Source organism: Echinococcus granulosus (genome assembly GCF_000524195.1).
Source record: "Echinococcus granulosus chromosome Unknown EG_S00181, whole genome shotgun sequence".
NCBI lineage: Eukaryota > Metazoa > Platyhelminthes > Cestoda > Cyclophyllidea > Taeniidae > Echinococcus > Echinococcus granulosus.
In genome coordinates, this window is record NW_020170561.1 from 34,760 (window position 1) to 61,264 (window position 26,505).

Sequence of the window (26,505 nt, forward strand, 5' to 3'; positions counted from 1 at the left end):
ACCGCATCAACGAAACGTTATTTTGTGGCAAACCGGAGAAACGCCAAAGACAGTGGCAGACTAAGGCAAATTCCAGAGGCTTTGAAGAAGTGGACCGCAACGCCTCCTGAAAGGTTAGGCGCATTGCAGTGCTTACGCGTGGGCGTGTGTAGTTACTGATAGGGTGTGATTTAACAAGAGGCCGGCATTTTCCTCTAGTAATGCATGTGCTTATTCAACAAGCTGCAATAGATGATGAGACACATTGGTGATATTTGCCTAGTGAAATAGGGTTACGGTTGTTGAGCTGGTAATTGATCGGGTGGGAAAGAGTTCCTTCAAGAAATACGAGTGGAATGACGATCAAAGGCGAGAGGGTAATTCAAACAAGGCTATAAAATGTCAATTCATTGTTCCCAAAAAATACTTTAAAGCACACAATTACACGGCCTATGAATTTCATTAGAATCTTTGACGCCGTATGTACTGTCATTAACGTAAAAATAATATATTTTAAAAAGAAACAAAAAAAGAATTGAATTATTCCATACAAAGCTACACATCTAGTCGTGTCTTTGACACATACTACTACTGTCAGCCTTTCAGGAGCTCATGACATAATTCAGTTTTCCACCATTGTCTCTGCAATTGCTTAAGACGTATAATCAGAGGGTAGCTTCCTTATAAATAGATAATCCTAATAGGTTTTATGCTTGGAGAGATCCTTCATTGCTGAAGACATTTATTTGCTTATATTGTCCCCAAAGTGGTATGCATGCCTAAGGTTGGTCCATCAAAACCAACTGATGTTTTCTTTTTACTTCTTTACGATAACTTATTTGGTAATTTGTTCGGTAGATGTAATATAGGCAGACTTGATAGCCTCGTGGAAGGCATTTTTGGTGGCCCAGTAAACCGAGCCCGTTCGGTTTGTCAATGTAAACTCTCCGGGACTTAGAATAAAATGGATATTAGGATTCTTCTTAATCCTTATATTGACAAAGGGGGCGTAATTATGCATAAAATGGGTGCAAATACTTAAAAAACTATTTTATTTGTAAACTACTGGACCTCTGCCGAAAACCTTGAAATGGACAGCAGATGCCGGTTTTACTCAATCTATTCCAATTGCCGCCTTCACATTAAACAACGAAGTTTTACTTGAAAAAAACAACGCATACCACTTCACTGGTGGGGGTGATTTTAGCATTTAGAAGTAAAAGAACTGACATTATTCTCTGCGAGAAATTACAGTGCGCCGCATTAGGGAGAATCTCTTGGAAATGCAGCATTACACTTGCATAAATTTTGAGACTAATAAGTTACCATCAAAACATAATTATCAATAATTTGATGTAGAGGTTTGAGCAACAAATGATGATTTAGAAAAGTGTGGCATTTTAAAAATGAAGGTAGGTATTTCACAATAGCCAAAGTCCCGTGATATGGAAGGAATCTATTCACCGCGTACCAGCATCGTTCGGCAAGTGGTAAACACCGCATTAGTGTTTTACAGTATAAATTTAGCATTTGTAGAAATCCGATTTATCATTTTTATCTAATAAATTAATTTGCATAATATTACGCTACCATTTTCAAACCAAACAAAAGGCAAATGAGGTTGATATAGCACCCCGAGATTCCCTGGGGACGGAGGAAGACATAATACCCTCTGTATGCTCGACCGTTAGACAGACAGCCAACGTATTCCATACACCCTCATCCTCCCGCGTCAGCCATCACATGAAAGTCAATGCTGTAAGAAAACATTACAAGCCGAGTCTGTGGAGACACCTGACCACAGTGTCACTGATCTCTCTTTCCGGTTCAACTTTATCTAGAATTTCATACGGCTTGGGATCCGGAGTCATGCTATCATTTGTTTTCATAGATTAATGTAAGAGCACTAGCCTAAAAACGATTTATGTAAGAAAGGAAGGGGGTTAACACAGGTTTCGCGTCTGTTCTCCCTTTGTACGCTGTTCTTTATTTGAAGCTGCCCAGTTATTTCTATCCGGTCTCTCTCCAGCTTGTGGGGGCGTGGAAGAGGTATTGCGAGTTCACCTTGCCAACAACGGCAGGGAAACTCCGCAATAAAACCATTTCAGATGGTTTACAGCTAGTATCACTTCAGTTGTTAATAGCTTTCCTGCAGAATGTGGGGGCGGGGTAGATCCAGAAGGCAGATATCAATTTTGGCCCTCCTGTTATTAGTCATCACCGATTCTCCCATCCGTACCATATGCACTTTTCCCGCCCCGCCAACGTTTATCACCTAGCAGTAGAAACCATTATGGATGACCTTTAAGATCGGGTTCCCTTTCCACTGCCACTAAAGTTGCGCACCGAGACTTCCCTGAGGACAGAGGAAGACATAATACCCTGGCAGAATATATATATCCGACATACAGAAGGTATTGGAGGTGCTGGTATGGCATGGAGGCCAGCGTACCCGGAGAGACACAAGGGCCAAGACAAAGAGGCCCTCCACCAGGACCATTGAACAAACAACCAATGTATTACATTACCGCTTTATAAAACATTTTGTTTCTAAAAGTCACCTCCTCTTTGTCTTCTCTTCGACGGTCTTCGATCTTATTGTACTTTTATTCAGCAAATGTCTACTCCTTTTTGCACGTGACCTTGCCATTTTCTTATTCTAAATCCATGAAGAGGTGCCAATCGTCGCCTGAGGGAAATACCACCTAAGAAATGGGACGAATTTAAGGATATGACGTAATTATTGTGATGGGAGATTCCACAAGTTTTGAGAGTGTCCAAAGCGGCAGTCTTCCTTCTGTACCTTCGAGCCATGCTGTCTCGAGCAGATAGATGTCAGTCATCATTATTTGGCCTTTGATAAAAAATTTCAACTAGACAGCTCGACAACAGTTCGTCATACTTCCAAAGTGCAATCGTCTGACGATTAAGTGTGGCGTGTCGGTGAAGTGTGAGGTGGTGTGTAGATCGTTCGAGGATAACTAACAATAGGCGTGTTCGCTTCACGATGATATCTGTCAGCTAATAAACCCATACAAACGGTGAACTATTTTAACCCAGGTGTAAAAGTGTCCTTGGAGCTAACCGGCACATACAAATGCATGACAATGTGGAACCCACTTCCGTAGTTTCCACGGCTTTCCCTTCTCTGTTGGCATAAGCGCAAATGAATTAAGCCAGCGATACTGGTGTTAAACAATATGGGAAGTTTTTTCGATACTTTTTTTCTAAATCTTCATTAACAATGAAAGCAAAATCCAATGAAGTGGATCCTGTGGTTAGAGAAACCGCAACGCCTTCATCGTGGGGAGATTCATTGACAAAACCTTGAGCCACAGACATCAGGTTCATTCTTTTGACACGTTACGGGTAGGTGCTTCAGAACTAGGTGAAAGTCGTTGAGGGTACGCTAGAAACCACCATTACCATAGACTGACCTCTTTCTCTGCATTCTAATGCGATCAACAAATCGCATGTATATTGGAAATGATCCAACAGGTCCTTTCGGAGGGCTATGCCGAAACCACAAGAACTCTCCTGAGGAGTCTTCTAGCGAATCTACTTGCCTCATCTATGTTTTAGGGCTAATCGTGGGAGCGACTTACAGTAACAGGACACCCATTCGAGACCGACAAGAGTTGAACTTCGTCCAACGATACTTCCATAACGCTGGACGTCTGCAGCCCTGTCTCATTGTCTACTGCCGCGATTGGACGGCCAAGTCGAGCTATCACACCACTTCAAACGATAAAATAAACAGAAGATTGGGTAATTACTACCTAAAGATGAATCATTTCGTAGTTGATTATGTGACCACGTGGTGATGGCTTGATGTATTATTGTTGGATTTTATGCATAAGCCTATGGATCTTTGTCATCATCATACTGCTGATTCTGGCACGAACGCTGTCCCGGAAAAATAAAGACAGTATACCATAGAAAGTAGAAACACGCTTACGATAATTAAATTGTGGTCCAACTTACTCTTTTGGATACAAAATTTTCCCCTCTTACAGCTCATTGCCTATGTACTTGAATTTAGTAGTACATTTCCCAACACTTCACTTAAGCCCAAGTGCGCCATAAACCCGATTCTAGCTAAGAGGCTCCCATAATGAATTGGGCTTTTTCTCCGCAGAAAACGACGATTTAGCACAGGACTTCCTGCGCAATGATCCGTGGCGCTATACCCGGGTGTACATGCACGAATACCCTCGACCCAAATCCGAGGTCATTCAACCAGCATTGCAGAGGTCCAAGAGAAACACCGTGAGTTACTGACCTTGAAGTAGGAGGTTTAAACAAATACCATTTATTAGGCAGTAGATTAGCTTACTATGTACATTCAATCTACATAGGTCCAATTTACAAAGAGGCATTCAACCGTAACTATGAAGAACCGCCCTCCAAGACGTTACTGCCGACGGAGGAAGATGGTGGTAAGCTTTGCGCAACTCAACATGACCGACTGGATCCTTGCTCCTGTCACCTTCGATGCTGGTGTCTGCACCGGTGCCTGCACCTTCCCTCTGGGTCAGGAAGCCCATCCGACCAATCATGCGGTGCTTCAAAGTGTCTGGTCTCGTTTCCTCCAAACTGCCACCTTCACGTCCACCAGTGCCTCCGGTGCTTCAGCGCAGCAAGTGCCATCGCCCTGCTGTGTGCCGCATGAGTTGGAGGCACTGCCGATGCTCTACTTCCAGACAGACAACCGGGTAGTGTTAAATCACCGGCCTGATATGGTAGTTCGATCATGTGGCTGCAAGTGAGGGGGCTCAAACCTCCTTCCACATACCCCCCATCACTGATGCTGTTTTGGAAGCTGTTACCCCTCTTTCCTCCCAATTGATCCTTTTTTGCATTTCGAGTTTTATGACTTATTAGCTGGCCTTTTCGGTTTGAAAGTTCAGGGTCGGGGTGAGGTGGAAAAATGCAAACGCGGTTTTTCAATCGGAATACGCGAATAGTGAATGGGACGCATTGCGTGTGCCTTTAGTTTGTCAGATAAATTTTTAAACTAAAGCCCAATTTTTTGTGACAGGCCTTAGAAGTGAGGACGTTGTAAAAACTGCGAACCTCGGACAAAGCGAACTGGAGAGTACTAGATCAGACGGATGCCATTTGTGTCATGCAAATGACTAAATAACGTCTTAGAGCATCCGACTGATTCGTGAGACAATTCCAAAGTCTAGACTAGGCAAATTGGCAATGTGCAAGACTAATAAAAATGAGCACTCAGACCGGGAGATTAATAGAGTTGGCCTGTCTGCTGGGCAAAATTCTGATTCAGCAAAGACGCCTTGCGCAGCCTGAGCTCCCAGACACAGTGGTCTGCAGTCGTCTAGTTTGAGTGTAGCGTAAATTTGCTGAAAAGGATTAAATACGCATATAAAATTGAGGCCAATTCCTTCTTTAAATTTTTGAAGGAACCTACATTAGTTGGTCATTTAAGCAACAAAAAACGATTAAAGTAAGATGAAATATTAACGTAGTAATGTAGTGACTGGCAATCCTTAAATACAGACGACTCGTCTACGATGATATAATTTGTAGGACCATAGCGAAAACAGCAGATACCAGTGGAACCTAAATTTAATTGACGCTTAAAAGCTACATCAGAATATGTGTGATAAGACAGATCTTGAAAGCACCCGAACAGCGGCAAGGCATTAGGCCGACGACGAGTGATTTACTTTGTCAAATGAAGAACCAAGCATAAAAGCCTTACATTATTTCCTTTGAACAGCCTGAAAGTAGTCACTGAGTAGAAGTGCACTAGTTTGAAAAAGCAACCACAGAAATAAAGGCTTACTCCCTTTAGACTCCAATAACCAGTAAATATTTACCATGATTTTTGAATGAAAAATGTTCACCTCTACTTGTTCTAAGGGTGTGCAAACAGGAATGTAGCGGGGGGCAGAATCCGTTGCAAAGCACCCCTTTCCCTAAAGAATTCGCCTTCACTCTAACAACGATCACACACGGTGGGAAGGGGAGTATTTTAAGACTAATAGGCACTTAGGCAGAAATCGAAACATTTCCCGCTTCGCTCACGTCGGACGAAGAATAGCTGGCTTACATATTAGATGAGTTTAAGCAATCGAAAGTGGTAAATAGGCACTTATAAAACGATTTCGAGTTAGAGAAGTTCCGGCAATTCGCCAACGAAAAATAAACACTACTAAACTAGTTTCTCTAAAATATTTAAGCATTTAGTGCATGTTATTACTGCAGTGGTGAAAAAAAAAACAATAAAGAATCTTTGAACTTAGAAATGTAAGAACTATTTTCGTTTGGATCTTTTTCCTTGCAGAGATTAGCTTTGGTACAATGACAGTTGTTTGAACAACCTACCAAACCAATAAAACATATGTGTGTGAATTATCTGCATCCATTTTACCCACATGGTAAGTGGATATAGGTGAGCATCTGCATTGATTCATTAGCTGATCCCCTACCTGAAAGCTCCTATGACTGCTGGTTTTTTTAGTGTTTATTGCCCTTATAAGTCCTGAAGTATTTAAAAGTGAAGCTGAAATCAACAATGAATTAATTTAGCTTAAGCGTCAGGCACGACTACGCAGAGAATTCATCTATCGACGCTCCATTGAAGCTCGTGATGAGGCCCGAAAGCAGAAGAGGCAACTTATTAAAGCTAGTTTAGCGGAAGGGCGAAAACTCCCCAAGGAAATCGCTGACGAGGCGCTGGCCTTGAATGAAGACCTGGATTGGAGCGATGATGGTGGTGAGGGTGATCTTAGGGCAGAGGACGATGAATACTACTGGGCGGGCACAGAGGATCCTCGAGTTGTTGTCACCACATCTAGGTCCCCCAGCTCAAAACTCCAGGAATTCTCCAAGGAATTGCGTCACCTCATTCCCAACGCCACTAAAATTAATCGAGGTAACTATCTGACAAAGGACCTAATGGATGCGTGCATGGCTCGACAGGCAAGTGAATCTTGTGGTTTTGAATATGCCATTCTTTCCAAAGTACCCATCTTATATGTGTTTTGGGCGATTTTATTAAGATGCTGCATGGTTTCTAGATGTGCGAACATAGATTCACACTTTGGGAATGAGGGTCGTTAAAGCTTTTCTGATTTATCACTAGTATTTATCCATGACTAAAACAAGAGTCATAACTTCTGTTTTCTGATACTATTTTCTGCGCGAATCTGTTCGCCATCATAGTGATAGTTCTACGTATTGTGTCCATTTTCCAGCTTTTACAGAATCCCAGGACCATGCTGGATTATGTTGTATTGTCGCCGGAGTTCTGCGCATTTCACTCTCAATATCCCAAAAAACTTTAAACGCCCCATTTATTAGTAACTTCTTCAATGTCTGACAGCATTTCAACCCCATGTGCGCAATCAGGACAAAGGAGTGAGAGAAATTCTGTTATAAATACATAGAAGATTCAGGAGTCGGTAGCGTTAAAGTTTCGTTTATCTGGGAGAGAGAGGAGGAAATCCAAATTTTCGGTTGAGGTGGTGGGGAAGTAGGTTGATTGGAGGCCTAACGAGGTGTAAATACAATGCATTCAACATTCATCATCAGATCTGGGTTCTGCCCCAATCTGTCTCTCCGGCTGAGATTCCGGTTTAATTTCCTCTCTGCAGGTTCAACCACTTAAATCAAACTCCTTTATCCTCTTAGCGAGTTAACGTCGCTACTAATGTATAGTATATCACTTCAGAAGCACCTTTACCGTAAACGCATAAGATTGGCAGGCTGGAGGCATGATTACATTATCGAATTACGAACCTCGTCCTTTTGAGCTTCGCCCTCTTAGCGATGAGCCTCTGGGCTGCAAGAAATGAGATCATAAGATTGGCGGTCCTTAAGTAGAACTCCAGAATGAAGTCGTTGCCAAACGCCGAGATGACCCTAGTCTTTCTGTAGCTCCACCCATTCCCTGCGAGTGTGTTTTGGCATGAACCCGCCGAGAGACTAGGGGACTGATAATATTGGTCCAAATCTTAGGCAGCTGGAAGGGTCCGCATAATCGGGCATAAAACCAATGCTGAAAGTCTCATTCTTACCTCTGCTTGGCAGATAACTGATATGATTGTGATAAACGAGACCCGTGGCGTTCCGGATACTCTGATAGTAAGTCACTTGCCCTTCGGTCCAACAGCCAAGTTCACCCTCTTCAATGTGCTTATGCGCCACGATTTTGAAGAGAAGGGGCGTGGAAGTGGGGCCAAGTGTCCCCAGGCCTATCCCCAGCATCTCTTCCACGGCCTTAACACGGCTTTGGGCAGACGGGTGCGTTGCATCCTCAAACACCTCTTTCCCGTGCCCAAGGAGGAGACGAAACGGGTAGTGGTGTGGTATGAGGATGAAGATATCATCCGATTCAGGTAAGCCGCTAAGTCGTATTGGTTTTCACTTTGCTAGTCCGTATGTAACAGACTTGGAGGTTCAGTTTGCTCCCTCCGCAAGGGCCTTTGCGTTGGTATTTTTCTTATCAATTTGCTTCTTCTGTAGGCCTTGGGTATAGTAGAGTATTTCATCCTTCATTCGTTTGATCGACCTTTGTGAAATCTGGCGGTGAAAAACCACTTCACTAGGTGAATTCTTACTATTTCTTTTTCTTACGGTGATTTGATAACTTGGTCATCCGATCCAATGTAGTTCCATCTGTCCATCTCTTTGAATAACCTCGTCAAGAACAGTTTGTTTCGTTCCAACTAAAAGACCCTTTTAATATTGCTTTATTTGTTTTATGGAATCCCTCTTAGAACTCCTGCCTTGTTGATTTGATTTGACGTCTTTTGGGACTGGATCAGGAGAGTGATCTCAGCTGCATACTTCTGCCTCATTCTCGCTAGGTGTCTTACTGACTGCGGTAGGCATTAGGCGAATGTAGGTAATGAGTGGGGTTGCTCTGATCGCCTCACATCACAGCACTCTAATTTCCTTGAGATAAAGGAGTTGATTAATTTTTACAGCTGTATTCTTCGAATTTATTTTCGTCGATGAGTGTAGTTTCCTCTGGCGTGATGGTTTGACCATCCACTTAGAGGTGGGTCTAGTTTTCCACATTCATGACCAGCAATTTCAGGAGAGGTCTAACTTGTTACCACCACGAAATCCTCCTCCCAGTGGTACTTTCTGATCAGTTGCATTTACTGAAGGGTCCGCATAAGTCGGATCGCACTTGTCCCTTGTCGATCCTTTTGTGTGGAAACTGGAGTCGCCTCACTGTTGAGGTGTCTTCAACGATTTCTCTCGTAGTGGTTTGAAACTGCATGTCTTAAAATGCTATTTTAACTGTCTTTGATGTTTCTTAAGGCATCACACTTACAAGTACGTTAACAGGGAATTGGAGGTTGAGGAACACGGGCCCCGCTTCGACATGCGCTGTACGTTTTTTCCACCTTTTATTTTACACAGCCTCATTAGACAGAAACTATTAAATCGCTACCATTGCCGTGTTTGGGGATGCTTCTTCTTTTGGAGTGAGTTTGTCAACCCTGCCGCCTATGGGGTATCAAATGTATCCCTGGGAGTGCTAAGACATTCTAGTTGACAGCTACATTATCAAGATAGTGTTGAAATACCAGTAACGAGGGGAGATTAACAGGACTGGATGTCACCTGCGTGCGTTTTTAAGTTACTGCGCCGTTCCGTGAAGGTATTTTGTCTTCTCTCTCTGGACAGTGCGAAAGGTCTGGCAGGTCCCCTTGGACAATCCCTTTAAGTCAATCAGAACATAAATTTAACCCATTCAAGGGGAGAGGTCACGAGGAGGTCCATTTGCATATTCTTTCACCATAGACTTCTTTCCTTCCGGCAGTGTACAAAATCTGGCGAGGGCCACTGCACGAGGAGGACACAGCGGAGGTGGAGTGGGTGTTCCGACCCTACATGAACACTGCCTATAAGCGGCGCTTTCTCTCCACCGAGGAGGATGAGGAATCAGAAGCCGGCGGGACTGGTGGAGGGAAGAGACTCAAGGCGCTGTGAGGGCCCATTTGTATCCATACTCGTGTGTGGGTGTGAGTTCCTGTATGTAAGCAACATTCGTGGTCTGTAAAAAAGTACTCGTGCGTGTGTGTACCTCCTGTTTTGCCTTCGTGGGGTCGGTGGAGGAGTGGGCAGTTGAAATCTCCATTAAAGTTGGAAGAAACGAGTTTTTTCCCGCTCAGAACTCGTCAATATGTCCACTAATGACTTGTCTATTAGTAAATATCGGTTCCGACTAGTGGTAGGAGAGGACTCAAGGTGCTGTAGAAGATTCCACTTCGTTAGTTAATCTTGTGTCTGTGTCCTCCTTAAAAATTGACCCAGTATTTTTCCGCGTGCCTTGACGAAGGTCATCGTAGTTTACATGCATCTCAGATGTTTACCTTAGGCTGATGTTTGGAGGCCACCGGCCAGATTAGCAGATGTGTCCATTAGTCTTCGGTAGGTAGTTCCAAGTGACAGGTTTTCAACTCAACCTCCTTGGGACCTGCGTTTTCTACTGGATAGAGTTGATACAATAAGAGGATGTTCCTCCCATATACTTAGTTAAATGGACTTTCTCGAGTTCTTGGAAATTGATCGCTACAACGGCGGTGCGGAGATTTCGAACACAACATCTATGCTTCTAATTCCTCAGTCTTTTCAGCGTGCCTCGCGGCCCATCAATATCACCGTGATCGAAAGGCATACTATCTCCAAAAGGTGGCCTGGATTTCCGAGTGAATTGCCACGACTTACATCGACTAGAGAATACTGATTTCGATCACAAGCCCGTCCGCAGCCTTTAACAAAGCTGTTTATGGGCTCACACGCCTTGTAAAGGCTTCCGAATCGACTGAGACTATTGTGAGCCGGAATGTGTTCATCTCAAAGAAACACGAGCCTCTGCCAAAGATATCAGCTGCTGACAGTCCTAGTGACTACAAAGTGATTGCTATTTATTCCGGTATCAGTGTGCCCTCACCCAAAAGACGGCGGAAGTCATCACTAGCGTCAAAAACATCTGTTTCACAACATGCATGCATACAGGTTACTTTTTCACTCTCGCCCTCTTCCCACCCGACCTTCCAACACGCACATTTGGTGCTCGCCTCTCCATCAGAGTGGTACCACAGCTACTGCCAGAACCACTAACACTACCGCCGAAGCGTGCTTCGATGCAGCGCACAAGTGCCGCACACACTGCACGCTGGTCGGCTGGCAAGGTGGGCGGGGGCGCGCGCAACATTGGCATCACCACCTCGCGCAAGTGCTGACCCCGAAATAAGTGCATCTCCACGATTGCCGTCGGAACCTTTGGTGTCGAGGACGCCTTCGCCGCTCTCACCATGGCTCTTGTGAACTCATTCACCAACGCTGACGCCTCATCCGACCATACATTCAATACTGCGGAGTCAGCATCTATTCCCGGCAATGCGCTGACTCGCTGCATCTAGGCGGTGGCAGAATGGAAACAGTCAAGTTGGTAATAAAAGTCTTTTGCATCTGTTAGTCACTTGCCCGCTCAACTCTTCAGTCATTCCTTCACTCAACTTACTGGCTTAGTTCCCTACCTCTAGATCTCTAAACCCACCTCTCCCAATAAACTTTAAACCCGAGCGATTAGAGCACCCACCCTCAATTCAGCCAGTCTGTCCCGGCCCACGTCCGCATATTCCCTCCAGGCCCGACAGCACTCCTCCTGGGGGTCACTGGAAGCCAGCCAGAAGGGTGACGCCGCAGTCAGTTGTGTCTGAAGGTAGATTGCGCTCATCTCATGAGGCAGAAGGCGGAGCAGATTAGTGGCTAGGAACTCGAGGCTTCGACGTGTGGCCAGCACACCAGCCTGATCGGGTGGGGCGGAAAAGCACTCACGCCACCACTGGGAGTAGGAGAAGGAGGTAACACGCGGGTCTTCGGTGGCAAGTTGGCGGGCGATGAGAAGGGTATGACGCAGTTGACAAAACCGCCAATCCACTGGGTCGACGACGGTTGAAGGTGACTGCTGAGAGGAGGAAAAGGAGTCATCCAACAAAGCAACGAGGTTGGGAGGTTTTTTAGGGGAGGTGATTTTGGCTTCTGGCAGCCAGGTGGAAGAGAAGATTTGGACGAGGAGGTCATGAAGCATGTCTGCAAAAGATGGGGAAAAGTTGGTAACGGTTAGGAAAACACAAAGTTGCGGACCCAGCCTGTTTGACAACTAAGCAAACGGTACCTGAGATCAGCAGGGTTCCCCCCTTGCAACAAATCGTAACGGTGGAGACAAGAGCCAATAGCACTTCCAAGCTGAAGGTAGTGATGGTGGCAGTGGAAGGGAACAGTCGATTTCGCAGCGGTGCGAGAAGAGCACTACCAGGGAGTGTTATCAGCATCTGGTGAAGGGGAAGAAGAATAACACTCCTAACTTGACCAAAAAAGTGTCCGCCGTGATCCCTCGCCCCTACTTATTATTGGCAGTTACCTTTGTAACCTTTTTTTAAGTTCGCCTCATTTGATTCAACTAAAATTAGTTCAAAAGATGCAGGTGAAACTAACCTGCAGAAAGAGAAGTCGCCACTGTGAGGAGGACTGTGTGAAGGAAGTAAACTTCGCCTCAGCAAAAGATTCCAAATCTGTAATGATTCAAGAAGCACAGAAGTCACTCAGCGCCACACTTTAACTGGTCTCGCCTCAACGGACGAAAAGTAGGCTCGGTGATTAAGTGACAAGGACGGATGCGACTCCGGTGTTTTGGTCATCTACACAAACGGATCTTACTTGCACTATCAAGAGGATGGGCAGATAGTACCCTCTCCAGTAGCTCCACAATCTCAGCGTTGACTTTCTCCAAAAGGCGATAGCTCACTTGGCTTTTCCATACCGCCTCGCACAGAGCAGGTACATTTGCCTCCGTGATTTCAACGCCTACAGCAGATGCATGCATGCTTTTTTTAGTCAAAGACACCTACCTTCGGCTATCACCATCCAGCTATGGCCAGTTTGTTTAAAAGGAAACTCTCGCTGTAGGATGCAATGATGGGAGGGTGGTGGATCAAAAAAAAGAAAGCACACATCCACTCAAGGGTCTTTATTGTCTTTGAACAACGAAGTGAATAGACTAAAGGCTTTGCAATTTCGCAGATAGGCGTAGATATCCAAGAGAGCCTTTACTTCCAGTGCACCTTGGCTCTTCGTCAGTTCCATCTCCAGGGCCTAAAGTGGGAAGTTAGTAGCCTTTAAAACTCACCTCCAGGACTGCAAGCTCCATGCGTAAGTCGTGCGCGCTTACAGATTCACTCGCATTCATGGTAAACTCTTTAATGTAATGTTGGAGGGCTTCGTAGAGGCTCCACACCGCTCTCAAGTTCGACGAAGTGATCTTGAAGCCCGTATCATGGATTTCTAGGAGAACTTCTACCTCAGGGTAAAGGGTGAGATAGCGGAAGCTCTGAGCATTGCCCTCTTGTTGGAAGAAACCGTGAGACCTAAATAAATCTATCCGATTTAACAATGTGATGCACTTTGCCTACCCCTAAATCTCGGCATCAACTCTGCGTGCCTGGGGATACGAACAGGAAGAATATAGCATTCGCTGGATGGAGGAGCAGCAGTGAAGGCTTGGGGTCGAAGTAAATCAAGGGCGGTACTTATTCGACAGTACAGATCGCGTCTCAACGGAGTGGGAATGAGGGAATTCAAGGGTGCCAGTTCAAGGTAGACCGAGATTGTCACTTTAAAGCTACTCCCACCGTCGAAGAGGGAAGCAGGAAGAGGACAAGCGGTGTGGCGAACGTGATCGACAACACCAAAGGCAGCCCACTTTTCGATGTTAGTGTGAGTGAGGTCAGTGGAGACGCCGAGAGGTCGAACCTCAGTGACGACGCTCACACAGTCTCGAAGGCGAGACAGTTGGGATGCAAAGGAAGGACGAAATGCACCGAGGTCGCCTAGAAGCAATTGATGAAGTGTTGCAGGTGGAAGCGCCTTGAAGTCGGTCCATTCATCAAGAGATAAACTGGAGATATCATCAACAGGAGCCTAAGTAAGCAGGGAAAAGAGCTTCAACACAAAGGTTAGACAGAGCATAAAGAATGGAATGATGCTCCGAGAGCAGTAATATAAAAGTTCAAAAGCCATAAAAAATAGAAAATAAACTGTTTTAAATCGCCCACGAAAGCAATGACTCACCAAGATGGCGATTTTCATAATGAGAACCAGAGCAGAGTCTACAGGGTGTTCAGAGCTACGGAATCCAGGTAGATCTTCAGGGGCACGCAGTTCCACACTCGATTTCAAGAGAGGAGGAGATTCAGAGGTGGTTCCCTTGAAAACTGCCTCAACGATAGCTCGATACAGGCGATGAAAGACGATGTCAGCTTTTAACGTCTCCACAGATTGTATCGTCAACGTATCTACCTCTGCTTCTACCTCTTCGTATTTGGAGATGTAGTCGGTGAGTCGCAGCCGCTCTCCCGTTTCCCTGTGTACTGCAGCAAGCTGACCGCCTAAAAAATAGTTGAGAGGAAATTGTAACGAATCACCGAGTTTTTGCAGAATAAAACACCTCAAACCATCTAGGTTCACTTCACAACCCAAAAAAACCACTAGAAGGTATCCACTGTTGAGCCGAATGCGTGGAGATTGACAACAAAGAAGGGTAGTCGAAATAGCGTACATTTCAAGGGCTTTTCCAGACCCAGAAATCTAACCTATCCACTGGAGCTGTGCTACTAGTCGCCTGACCCCCTTGTAAGTTTTCAACAAGTTTACTTCCAAACTCGCGCGCTTCACATCCCAAGGACTAACTCGGAAGTCACTTTGAAACAACGTGACACTCTTGAAGCATGCTTGTAGACCGCTCATAAAAAGGCGAAGAATTGCCTAGGCTAAAAGAAGACCTTCTCAAGGTAAGTTGCGCTTTGTCTACGCACACGGCAATCACAATTTACCACAAGCGCTTAATCAATGTTTGAAACGGAACTAGAAAAGTCAGACGTTGTGCTATACTAACCTCTGAACTTCCAAAACGGTCCTGGGCTACCAAAAATAAGAACTTTCGTGACCACTGAGATCCTTTCCGGGGGGAGCCAAAAAAGTCAAATCCCCATATCCACCACTTCAACACAAACCTGACAGCCTCACCACCTCCATAATGTCAAGACGTCGCCACCTCAGCGCTCGATTAACTTCACCAGCAGACCTGGCGATACTCAGGTCCACAACTGCCGCCTCCTCCGATGTGTTCAAGTCGCGTGGAATGTACAGGGGCACGTGTCGTCTGGGCTTGTGGGGATAGATGGCCGGTGTGCAGATTAGCACCTTTTTACCGGTGTGGCTGAACGACAGGGAAAGTAGAGAACCGTCATCGGACGCGAGGATATGCAGCCAGGAGCCGAAGGGAGTGCAGCTAAGGCGGCTGTGCGGGGAGTGAGGCGGCAGGCGGAAGTAAACCAGTTGGCGTTCCCTAAGGAAGGAGGATAACCAAAGTAACACAACCGCGATGCCTATTTATCTAGATGATTTGATTAAGGGCAATGTGAAGTAACCGTGAAGTCGTTCTGTCCCGGTGTCAATCAAAACTGATTGAAATACTAAATTTGTGCTAATGAAACCCTAAGAAAGACGGTATTCCTGTTGTTAACTAAGCCGGTTTTAAAGATTCGGCAATAAAAGGAAAACGAAAGCACTCAATAGTTGACTGATTCACTCTGTAGTATTCAAACAGCTATTGGTGAGAGATTCAGCAGAATTGTCAGCGAGCATCTCAATTTACGGAAACAAGTCAACTCACAGCAAGGATACATCATATCCAGCAAAATAATTTTAGATAAAACTGCAATTTGAGACTAGTGATTGGTGAAGTGTTGAATAATAATGCATCATAAGGTCTTATGTAATGGTCATAAAAATAGCCAAATCTAGGTTCTAGAAGACAATATAAGCAAAGTAAAACATTCGCCTACTCCAAGAGCAAAGTTATCGGCTCACACGAACCAAGAAACTTGGAAGAGTTACACACTGAAACACTAAAAGCGCTTGAGGCTGGAAAAACCGGCAAGCCTTAGCTAATTACCAAATAAATGTCCAAAAACTTTCACAAGACAAAACGAAACTGTCAGAACCAATCCAAACAACAGTATAACACTATAAAATGCAATTTAACACATAGATTGAACACACATAGATTCTGATAGTATCAAGCTTAGTGTAAGATGATCAAGTTAGGGGTAACGAGTAAGAATTCGCACCCGTAATACTTAAACATCGACGAAACTGGGTCAAGAATCATATAAGATTTACGACAATTTAAATTCCGTCTACATAAATGTAAAAATATGACGGCTTATGGCATAGGGAAGACTACGGACTTACTGATCAGCGTTTAAGTAACAAGCAGCGAGTAATCCACCTGTGGTGATGGCAATCAGACACTCATCAATGTCTCCATCAACATTGTTCATCTCTGGGGAGGGAACATGATAAAGCACCGAAAGGTCCGATATGGGATAAGGCGATGGGAAATGAGAAATCCGTTTAATTTCTGAGGTTTCTGTCGTAGACAGGGCAAACAGAGAGCCGTCAGCAACGCCAAAGACAATGACTTCATGCGAGTTAAGGCCCGTTACTCGTTTCAGAAACGCAGTACTTATCGGATACTCGTTTGAGGTTGGTGCATTTAATTTTGTGGAGAGAAGCAATGCAGCGAACGGTGGTGGAAAGTCAACACCACGAAATTTGGAAACAACTAAAGAAAATCTAGAAAAAGGGTAAAACTAAGTGAACAACTAAAGCATACTTCCCGTGACAGCCAACCGATTTAAACTCGTACAAAAAGTGTCTTTCATGATTACTGTCTTTCAAAGAAACGGAGACATCGATAGAAAGATTTGAGGAAGAAAAGTGGTGACAGAATGAGAGATGTTGAGGTTGGTACTTTTCACGTTCAATCTCAGGTAAGGATCCGCCGAAGGCATCCAGACAGAGAGATTTGCTTTGGTCAACAAATAAATCTTCCTGTGACGAATTCAGTTTGAAGTCCTAAGAGGCGAGAGAAAAAGCACATTTGAAACATTTGAGTATGCAAGAACATTTTACAGCCAGGCAACAGACCTACCACCAAAAGACACTAATCAACGACAGAGAGCAACTTATAAGAAGACCTAGCTTTTGCGCATGCAACAGAGCTTTAAAATCGTCACGATTGGAAGCCACTACCTAATTACAGACGCTAACCGACGATACTTAGATTTTCCGAAGAAAAAACGATTTACCTTTCTTCGTCAAACAGCCCCAACACCACCTCACCCTCAAACGCTCGAATTATCCACAAAAAATACTACAGTGTATTGGTGGTAAGATAAAACAATGACCTGAAAAATCACTTAGTAGTCATTTAATAGAATGGACTAAACTTTTTCGCCCAAATATTGTATTTGCAAATCCTCTAATCGCCTTCTATGCTATCCGCGCTAAAAGTGCATAGACTAATGATTCGTGCATTCGTTACTGGCAAAATCTTAATGAAGTGACTAAGGCAACCTTGTCGCTAACCGTCGGTCTAGCACAAAAGGTCATTACAAATGTCGTGACATGGTATGTTACTTTAGTGTAGCCTGTTATTTGCAAACATGAGGCTTGAGAATCCGTAGGAATGGCCCTAAGGGCATAGCAGCCGAGTGGGCTAAGGAGCCTGTTTGGTTAGATATAGATTAAAACAAAAATGAAACTACTGCAGCGATTGGGCAGTTGTTTAAATACAAGAACCTTTGAGTTCGAGCAGTCTTTACATTTGCCCTGGGGCGCAGCCTTCGTGTCATGCCAAGGGCCTTCCAGCCCATTTGCACGCTGGCGCTGCATGTTCTTCATGGTACCTTGGCTTATTACAGCCTCAGGAAGGAAATGAGGTACAGAATCTAGCTTGTCGCGTTTCGCTACCGTTCCTCGTCTTTACTAAACTCTTGCTGCTCAAATGACCTTAGCGCTGACCTCATTGCATGCACTTCGGTACTGATCGTGACATCAGCGATCGTTACCTTAAGATCGCATCATCGCAGCCTCCCAAGGCTTCAAAGACCGGTGCCTCGTTTGTACTCCCCTAGAGTCGACATAAACAAAGACCTCGCCCTGGCTTAGTGAGGCCTCTTCGAAGTCTTGGTAAGCCAAACAGTATAGTAGGGCTGCAAGGCTACCAGCATAACCCGAAGGCCATGCCGCGGTAATAATGCAGCCCTCGATAGTTTAGGTGACCATGTAGGTCAACTCATAGTTAGACTGCGTACCAACTCACGCATTTAGCCCAAAATGAGCCATTTTTTCCAGGAGTTAATCATTACAAAACATTTCTTAAGAAAAACTAACGAGTTTCCTTTACATAGAAACAGAGGTGACAGAAGGGGAGAGAGGAAAGGAGGCAACGCTTTGTGTAGCTAGTACAATGGGCCAACCGTTGGGGGTTCACAGAGAAAGAGGGACCTTACCAAAGCAACACCACATACAAGCAAACAAACGATATTCACCTAAAACAAGAAATCAAATCATCTATTCCATCAAGGCTAAAAACTTTTCAGAGGCAAAGCCAACCTACTTGGGGAAGAAAAAGGGGAGAACAAATATCGTCACAGCGCCGGAGCAGAGGGATTAACAGGCCTAGTACCCTTGATGATGCGTGCACGAGAACCAACCAGTCCCCGTCTATCGTAGGCTGTTTTGCGAGAGCTGCTACGCCGCCTGCCGCCACGCGCTACACGCAACCGATTGACTGGCTTCTTGACCCTGAACACGCGCACAATCCAGTGCTCCGAGGTGAATGCCTCCTCCAGATGGGTCAGCTCGATGTTCTTTACTCCGATCTCCGTGTTACGCGCTCGGTCGTAGCCGGCTGGCATACGAGGGTCCAATCTTATCTCCGCAAAACGATAGTAACTCATCTTGTACATCAGGGAGTTGACCATTGTCTTTGGCACCTGATGGTCAACGCGGTATTCGCCCTGTATGGTGTGAAGGGGATGAATGCTTGTTAATGGGACGTATTCACCACCCACAGAAAAGTCTCAAATGGGCTGAAAAAACATGCTATTGGAATCGTGCATGGGAAAGCTCTGCCTCACCTGAGCTGTGTAGTAGTCCTGTTCATGAATGTCCTTCGGGTGCTCTCCTTGAGCGATGCGCACCATCCAGAGAAACTTGTTGATGTCATCACCCGAATATCCACTTACTCCTCCAAAGATGATGAGTACGTAGTCCACGTCTAGGGAGTGCATCAGCTGGGAGAGGAAGAAAAAGGCAGGAATTGGTATTAATGAGATAGGCAGAGGCAAAAAAGGCGACGGGAGACACCTACCCGAAAGGCTACCGTCTCATTGGAGGACATGGCCATGCCCACAAGTGCAATGTGGCTGTTATTCCACGTGTTGTTGTCCACCAGGGTGGTGCGATTCGCCATGCCTGCAATCTGGTAGCCGTAGTCCCACCACGACATCACCTTGGCGTCCGGTGGTGTGTTCTGCCACAGCCAGTAGTAGGCCTCTCTACAGCACACACATAACTGTTATCCCCTGAGATCTAATGAAGGGCTCGTGAGGGTTAAGTTATTAAAACTGTCAGAATTTTGATTGGCCACTCAAGAATACAGCAGAAGGCGGTCAGCGTCTAATGGAGTGCTTGGTAGGCCTTGGACCTGTGAATGCGAGTAGATTTTACGTTGATGGTATCCATCTTAGGTTCAGAGAAATAAAAATGGGCAGAATGAAGTATTTACAAAGGCTTACACCCATAAATATGCGGTGATGCTTGTATGCTGAGTAGTTTGAATTGTCGCAATGGCTAAACTACTACAACAGATGTGGCCAGCGTCCAGTGGAGTGTCTGCAAAGGCCAAGACTCATGTATTTGGATCCTTTTAGTCTGGTAGCCTGAGCCACCATTCCAAGGGCCTAATCTACTAGTTCAGAATTCTGTGCGATATCAACAAACCTACCTCCGGACTGATATGTCTTGTAACACCTGAAGGGATAAAGGTAGAGGACGGAAGTTGGCTTTAGTTCGGGTGAGACGATGAAAGCTTTGACACCCTTATTAGTTGATGTAAGTAGTAAAATGAATGACAAGGCCAAGTCAGTCTGCTCACTATTATGAGTGTTCCCCCGTCAAGACAGAATCAGTGTTAGCATGATACAAAAGCGGAGATTGCAAGTGAATCGCGTGTTGGCAGCACTGACTTCCGAAACACTAAAGAATAACAACACATGCACTCCCCTAGAAAGCGATACATTACAGCACCCTAGATTGTGATTCCTCTTTTGCGCGCACGAAAAGTCATTTCAGGTGATGTATTTCGCCTTTATGCAACCTTACAAAAGCAGCAATTAGAAATAATGCCTCATGGTAGTGCGATTTTATAGGCCTGTCAATTAAAACACCCGAAAGGAGGCAATAGGCACTAAACGTTTTCAAGGGGAGCCAAACACCACGAATAAAAAGGCACCATTGACAGGATAAAAGAGCGTCAATGGATGTTGTAATGAAAAAAAGAGAGCAAAGGAAATCGCATTTTCGTGGAACGAAAATAACGGTGCGTGGCCAGAAGCCTTTGCAACAATCCAAGCACAGCGTCACGATTGGGAGAACGCAAAACACCAACTGAGTGTGGATGGATTGCCGGTCACTGATGATGTGCACGAGTTCATTTACACTGTCTACAATTTTCAGTCACGGTACCTCCGCCACAACCAAGATGCCCACGAATAGCTAAGCCCAGAGCAAGTTGGGGGAATAGTTTAGCCTTTCCGTTAAATAACAAGAAAGACATAAAAATTGTTCAGAGGGGAACAAGCCTCAGGGTAGGTCACTAACCTGAAGTCATCGAGAATGATCCGTTCACCCTGGCTGCCTTGATAAGCTAGGACGACGGAGGGGCTGGAGTAGGCGTTAGAGGTGACCCAGGTGCAGTGGAGCATGAAGAGAAAGAGAACGAAGGTGGCCACCATTACCACCACCTTGCGCACGCTGATGCCCAAGACGTCGCCCCCACCATTGCCGCTATCAGAGGAGTCGGTGGAGTTCTTGCCACTACCTACGCCGTGGGAATGCTGCAGCAGGGAGGAGAGTGGAAAAGAAACCTTCATTGATTGCAGACACTCAGCGATGTAGTTTGCGCGATGGGCGTAGCCTCATTTTACATGGAAACATTCGCTACAAAGGTCTCAGAGGCAAATCGCCCGTCTCAGTGCGGACATTTTATGCTCCAATTCAAGTTAAATTGTTGTTTAATCTTATTATAGCCGATTCAAAATTTCAACCATGTGTAATGTGAAGAACGATTGTGTCTATTTGCGCCAGAAAAGCGCACTCAACTAAGAAAGCCCTAATAACTCGAGAAAGAGATCGCTCAGCTTACCTTGTCTGAAGCTGCCTTCGAAGGTTTATCATAAAGCTGTTTCTCCCGCGGATTTGTCGCACCCTTGTTTGTTTGTTTCTCGCCGCTGCATGAATCAGTACTCTCCTCCCCAGCAAGTGCATCATCCCTCAGGTAGACATCATAGAGACGGGAGAAGGCGATGGCCGCAAGGACGCAGACAATGGGCGCAAGGGTGAGGATGAGTCGCACCATCACACCCGCGAAGTAGGAGGCGAAGATGGCGTAGAGGATGGCAAACACGCGGAGGTCATTGAGCTCCGCGAAGCAGAACCACACGCCGGCAGGAAAGACCGCAACAAGGACGTGAAGGTCAAAGAAGAAGGACGTCCAGGTAGTGGGCTGGTGCTCCGACACCGAGCTGATGATGGGAATGTGCACCCTAGCGTAGCCGGTGTCCCACAGCGAGTAGAACCTGAACTTCCATGAGGGATAAGGTTTAGTCATTACTATTTACTCGTCATTTTCCCCCACAAAAGGCTGGAAGAAACAGACCATCCCAGGCATAAAACCCTCTCTGTTGTAAAAAAGTAGATCATACTTGGGAAAAATTTTGGCCATAGCAGAGCAATTTCATGCTTTTTTTCAAAATATTCTACTATAGTTGACGCGGCATTGGTCTCTTATCAACCCTGACGCACACGCACACAAATGCCAGTTGCAACAGTCAAGAAATCTATCCTGAAGCCATCTACATCCGGCTTGACATACTCGTGCGGAGCTCGGAACTCGCGTCATTTCGCACCCCAAAATCCCTTATTGCTTCAATACGAAGTACCCAGTCCCTGCCCGATTTCTGTATTCAAATATGGGGTTGCTCAAGCCTGGAGTAGTGGACGTGGACTCCTCATTTTCCTCCATTAATTGGTGACTAAAGTAAAACAACAAAGAAATTTAGCATTTGCCACCGATGGCACGCATATGTGGCGTCTCGATTTTCTTATCTAAACCCGAGATCGCTCTGCGGGAGGTGATCTTTGAGAGATTACGGTGACTGCACCAAGCAGTGAACCACAAACAGATTGGTTGAGTTTAACAATGATAAAATAGCCGTGGAACCTTCTAGATCTGACGGTTATTAGATTAATCAAGTATTTTGGGCTGTGATACATGGTTGATGCCGCCACTGATGACGCCTTTTACATGTGTAGTATCTAATTTCTATTTAGTTGGACAATTTAAGAAATGGATGAGTTTGAGATATGCCTGTGGATGTTCATTTACTCTTCTGTAAATGCTACATATTCAGAGTATGAAGCCTCTTCGTACATAAACATGCCGATACAGGTAGCCTGACGAATAATTCCCTTGAAGGTGAGGGAGAGTTCAGATGCACAAGGTTTGGAACACTTGTGTACTCGGTGTGCCGATTCGAAAGTCACGACTTACTCCATTGAGGGAGAGGGGGAGAAGGGGAAAAATGGGGAACGTACCGACCACTCCAGGGCGCGATGACGCCAGCAACAGTAAGACCGCAGACAACGAGGAAGACCAAACCGGCCACCGCGATTATAGCCATTGTGAAGAGCGAGCGTAGCTTCTCAGAGGGAGCAAGAGACTGGAGGTAATTGAAGAAAGCCACCGCCTGTAATGAGTGCATCGACCAGAGAAGAAGTTACTGAGTTAATAAAACTGACTGGCAGCAAATGGATACATGCTTATAAATCTTGAAGTCACAAAAAAGTCAAGCACACTGATATATAACCATTTGACTTTGCATTCTTTGTCACAAATGCATTAGAGTAGATAACTGATAAAGTACTCATATTCTAGCTGGGGAGGAGCGCCTGTTTCAACAAGGCAAATTTTGTGAGGTCAGTTCTAGAAATTGCTAAATGTCATGGAACAGAATAATATAAGCAATCTGACAGAGACAGTTACACCGGCATTCTTGTCCATCATCTGGTGAGACAATTGTAGAAAGGACGATCCTATTAAAATAGATAGATTTTATCTTGAACAGTGCCCTACAAGAGTTGGAGTTGGATGGGTCCAATGAGAGAAAAAAACTTGACAAAAATGGCATTAATTTGGATACGAGATAGAACGGGTGAGATGGCACGATCCTTGACCTAATATTCGCCGGTAAACCTTCAATACCGTTTCCCCAAATGACGGCGGGAATCCATTCAGGAAGTGTACCGCCATGCGAAGTAAACATTACATTTGTATGGCCAATAAGTAGGCGTTTCCAACACATTCGAATTCTGGGATTATAGGCCCAAAAAATGAAATACCACTTATGGTGAAAGATATTGAAGTAAATTTCACTCTACTATGTTGTGGCCTGCATGACTCCAGACTCGTTTAAAACCAGTGGTTATCCAGCCGTCTGCGTCCCTGAAGGATAACCTGGCTGTATAAGGACGTAAAATGCTCAAGTTTCCACAGAGACTAGTTATGATTCTAAGTTGTTTGCCAACGACCCCAGCATTGGCCTATGATTTGGTTCTAAGCCAAAGGCAGCGATTTGTATTGGGTTGCAACTCATCTTTGTATTGGGCAATAAGTCACCACCCCAATTCTAACTTCCAATCTGACGTCATTGATGGTATTTATCCAATCCTCTGTGATTGCAAGGAAAGAATTAAACATAAAAGGCCATGGGTACTGCTTCAATCAGCAGACGGAGAGTGGAAACGATGACAGTCACCAATTTTTTGCATTTATGATGGAACAAACCATCTAAACAAAGACATGGAATCTTTAAATAAGCAAATTTATAGGGTGAGGGAAAATCTAGGGGCAAATTAGTTTAAGTAATCACCTGAAGGAGTACAAACACCCCAGCTGCAGCCATATGTTCGCTTGTCCGAACCGGTTGGAAGCCAACAAAGGGGACCTGCATGGATAGAATGAGGCCTAGGATGTAGAAGCTAGTGTAGGCCACATAGAGGCGGATGGAATAGCGACCGGTAAGGCAGAGAACGAACACGTGCAGCGGTACGAGGTTGATGATGAAAACGTAGCCGCCCCACGCAGAGACCATGTAGAGGTAGGCCAACGCACAGAGCACTGACCAACAAAGATGTCCCGTGCGTACGGCACGTAGCCAGAGGAAGTAGGTAAGTAGTAGAGCGAATATCGCTATCCCCTCATTATCGTAGCTGCCGGCCACCGACCGACTGATGTAGCCGGGAACTAGGGATAAATAGAAGAAAGAGTCAGCAAAGATTCGGTATAAGACAGACTGCTCTGATAATTTCGTCCGACCCCATTAAACTTAATTTATCGTGCCATCCCAATCACATGGAGGCATTAAAAGTAGCATACTCGTGTTTCAGCATTCTGCTATGTAACTAACACGTCATCCAAACCTCATTTATAGTAAACCTGTCTTCAAAACCATCCTTCCATACGGGATGATTACGGCTCAACCTTGAGGTACTGCTGAAAGAACCTATCCCACAAAAAGAACGCTCTTCATACCGACACTTAAACAGTGCGGAAAGGCATCCAAAATCTGCGGATTTACGAGCAAAGACCGGTACAAATGCGTCGGCTTCCCAAGGCCGCCCCAACTTTGGGTTTACAACGCGATCAAGTAGACACACAAGATTAGATTTTTAAAAAATACAAAGTACTCGCAAAAAGTGGTTAAGGTGCCTATGAGACTACTGAATCAGGTGGGTCGTTTAAAGACTAGATACCCCTCCGTTGGAAGAACTTGATAAAAGTCAGGGATGAGAATGAGCTGGATTAGTGTCAAAAAGCCGAAAGGGATAGGTAAAAGTACGCTTCATCTCTATAGTACTACCTTGAGTTGGGGATTTGTTAAGGTTACCTCCGCTTAAGAGAATTTTTCTCAAAAATAAACAGAGAGGAAGTGCATTCGTTTTTACAGTCCCGAGCAGTACAAAAGCAGTGGGTCCTCTAATGTAGTTCACAGAGGACGCAAATGGTGGAACTATCGAAAATTACGACATGCAGCGCTACCAATAGAATAAACATTCTTCTCATTATTAATAAAATTCACTATGGGTGTAAGTTCAAGCTCAATTTCACGATTGTGAATGATCACGGGAAGTACCGATGGTGACGGTCGGAGCCCCTTCAAGCTACCTATGCTATGTGTATTTAGCCTTATGTTGGCTTACAATAGGGCTCCAACCAAACTAGTGTGCCATACTGCACCATCACGCTGAGTTAGAGAGTGGAGTAAGAAAAATATTCTCAAAGGAATGTCCTTTTGCACTCACCTATTGCCAAAAAACAAGCACTAAAGAGGCCAGCGCGATCATTCCAGAGCTCTTTGGTCAACAGGTAACCCATGATGGCAGTTAAACCACTGAAAATGGGGGCGAGAAAAACACAGACTTCGCGAATGTGCACCGGAAAATTGAGCAATCGGAGAATATAATGGATTGACCCTAAATAATCAAAACAATAAATTGATGACGCCGTTGCATAAGACAAGCTTGAACTTCGGAAAAACAATCTAAATCAAAATCAGATGCTATTACGTTCGTTTGTTAGAACCTAAAGATTCTAATAAAGTAATAAGTTTATGCCTAAGCTATACAAAACGGAACATCTTTTACGCGTAATTAAGTGTAGCATTGATGAGCCTCACCCGATGTAACCATGAGTCCAGGATATACAGTACCACCAACGATTCGGCCAAGAGGATACCAAGCGGTAGTATCAAACCAATTAAGAAAATCATAAAAATTATTATCAACCATTTGCTTAGTAGCTCGGTAGTTAAACCACGGGTCAAATTCATGAATTATGCTTTCAAATCTGATGACCGAAAAGAGGCGGGAGCAAAATCCCACCACCCATGCCAATACAAGTATAAATATGGTAAGGAGGCCTTTGGCGCTATTTGTGTTCAGCAAAAGCTTGGCCTTCATTGCGAAAGGTGCTGAAAACACGAAGTCGTCAACATGCACACCGTTGAGCGACGAGCCCGAGCTTGTGATTGGATGAAATAGGTGTGGGGCAAAGAGGACGTGGTGCAATATTGCTTTTCATGTTTTACGATTCGCCTGGACTTTTCTGAAGAATGTGTGTTTCAGCTTGTTTCATTATATCTCTATTTAAGTAATAATTTAGGACCACGCTCAGTTCCGTATTTGCAATGTCTAATTACCAGAAATTCACATATTCAAAAGCATAAGTGCAAAACGCTAAATGTTTATTTTACTTTCAGTTTGGACATCAGACCGCTTAGA

At 44.8% G+C, this 26,505-nt stretch overlaps 4 protein-coding genes across 4 annotated transcripts; 2 read left to right on the plus strand and 2 right to left on the minus strand. All coding sequences in view use genetic code 11, as the record gives it.

Moving 5' to 3' along the window:
* Positions 1–3,434: 3,434 nt before the first annotated feature.
* On the plus strand, positions 3,435–4,748 carry EGR_09980 (Protein decapentaplegic; the record flags this gene model as incomplete). Its single annotated transcript, XM_024499229.1, has 3 exons — positions 3,435–3,747; positions 4,118–4,248; positions 4,338–4,748. 3 exons carry the CDS (start codon positions 3,435–3,437, stop codon positions 4,746–4,748), a joined length of 855 nt encoding a protein of 284 aa, XP_024346346.1.
* Positions 4,749–6,309: 1,561 nt separating this feature from the next.
* Positions 6,310–9,957, plus strand: EGR_09981 (U3 small nucleolar ribonucleoprotein IMP4; the record flags this gene model as incomplete). The annotated part of the gene is made up of 5 exons (XM_024499230.1): positions 6,310–6,315; positions 6,538–6,972; positions 7,969–8,348; positions 9,283–9,353; positions 9,788–9,957. 5 exons carry the CDS (start codon positions 6,310–6,312, stop codon positions 9,955–9,957), a joined length of 1,062 nt encoding a protein of 353 aa, XP_024346347.1.
* A 1,030-nt stretch (positions 9,958–10,987) lies between these two features.
* Positions 10,988–17,781, minus strand: EGR_09982 (family S10 non-peptidaseue; the record flags this gene model as incomplete). The annotated part of the gene is made up of 13 exons (XM_024499231.1): positions 10,988–11,389; positions 11,573–12,066; positions 12,152–12,308; positions 12,472–12,548; positions 12,694–12,840; positions 13,035–13,128; positions 13,163–13,377; positions 13,446–13,953; positions 14,104–14,420; positions 15,045–15,379; positions 16,288–16,671; positions 16,712–16,953; positions 17,680–17,781. The coding sequence occupies 13 exons, from the start codon at positions 17,779–17,781 to the stop codon at positions 10,988–10,990; spliced, it is 3,474 nt and encodes a 1,157-aa protein (XP_024346348.1).
* Positions 17,782–18,530: 749 nt separating this feature from the next.
* Positions 18,531–26,184, minus strand: EGR_09983 (Dolichyl-diphosphooligosaccharide--protein glycosyltransferase subunit STT3B; the record flags this gene model as incomplete). The annotated part of the gene is made up of 9 exons (XM_024499232.1): positions 18,531–18,902; positions 19,023–19,178; positions 19,256–19,442; positions 20,767–21,002; positions 21,311–21,743; positions 22,762–22,913; positions 24,096–24,469; positions 25,528–25,698; positions 25,902–26,184. The coding sequence occupies 9 exons, from the start codon at positions 26,182–26,184 to the stop codon at positions 18,531–18,533; spliced, it is 2,364 nt and encodes a 787-aa protein (XP_024346349.1).
* Between the last annotated feature and the right edge of the window lie 321 nt (positions 26,185–26,505).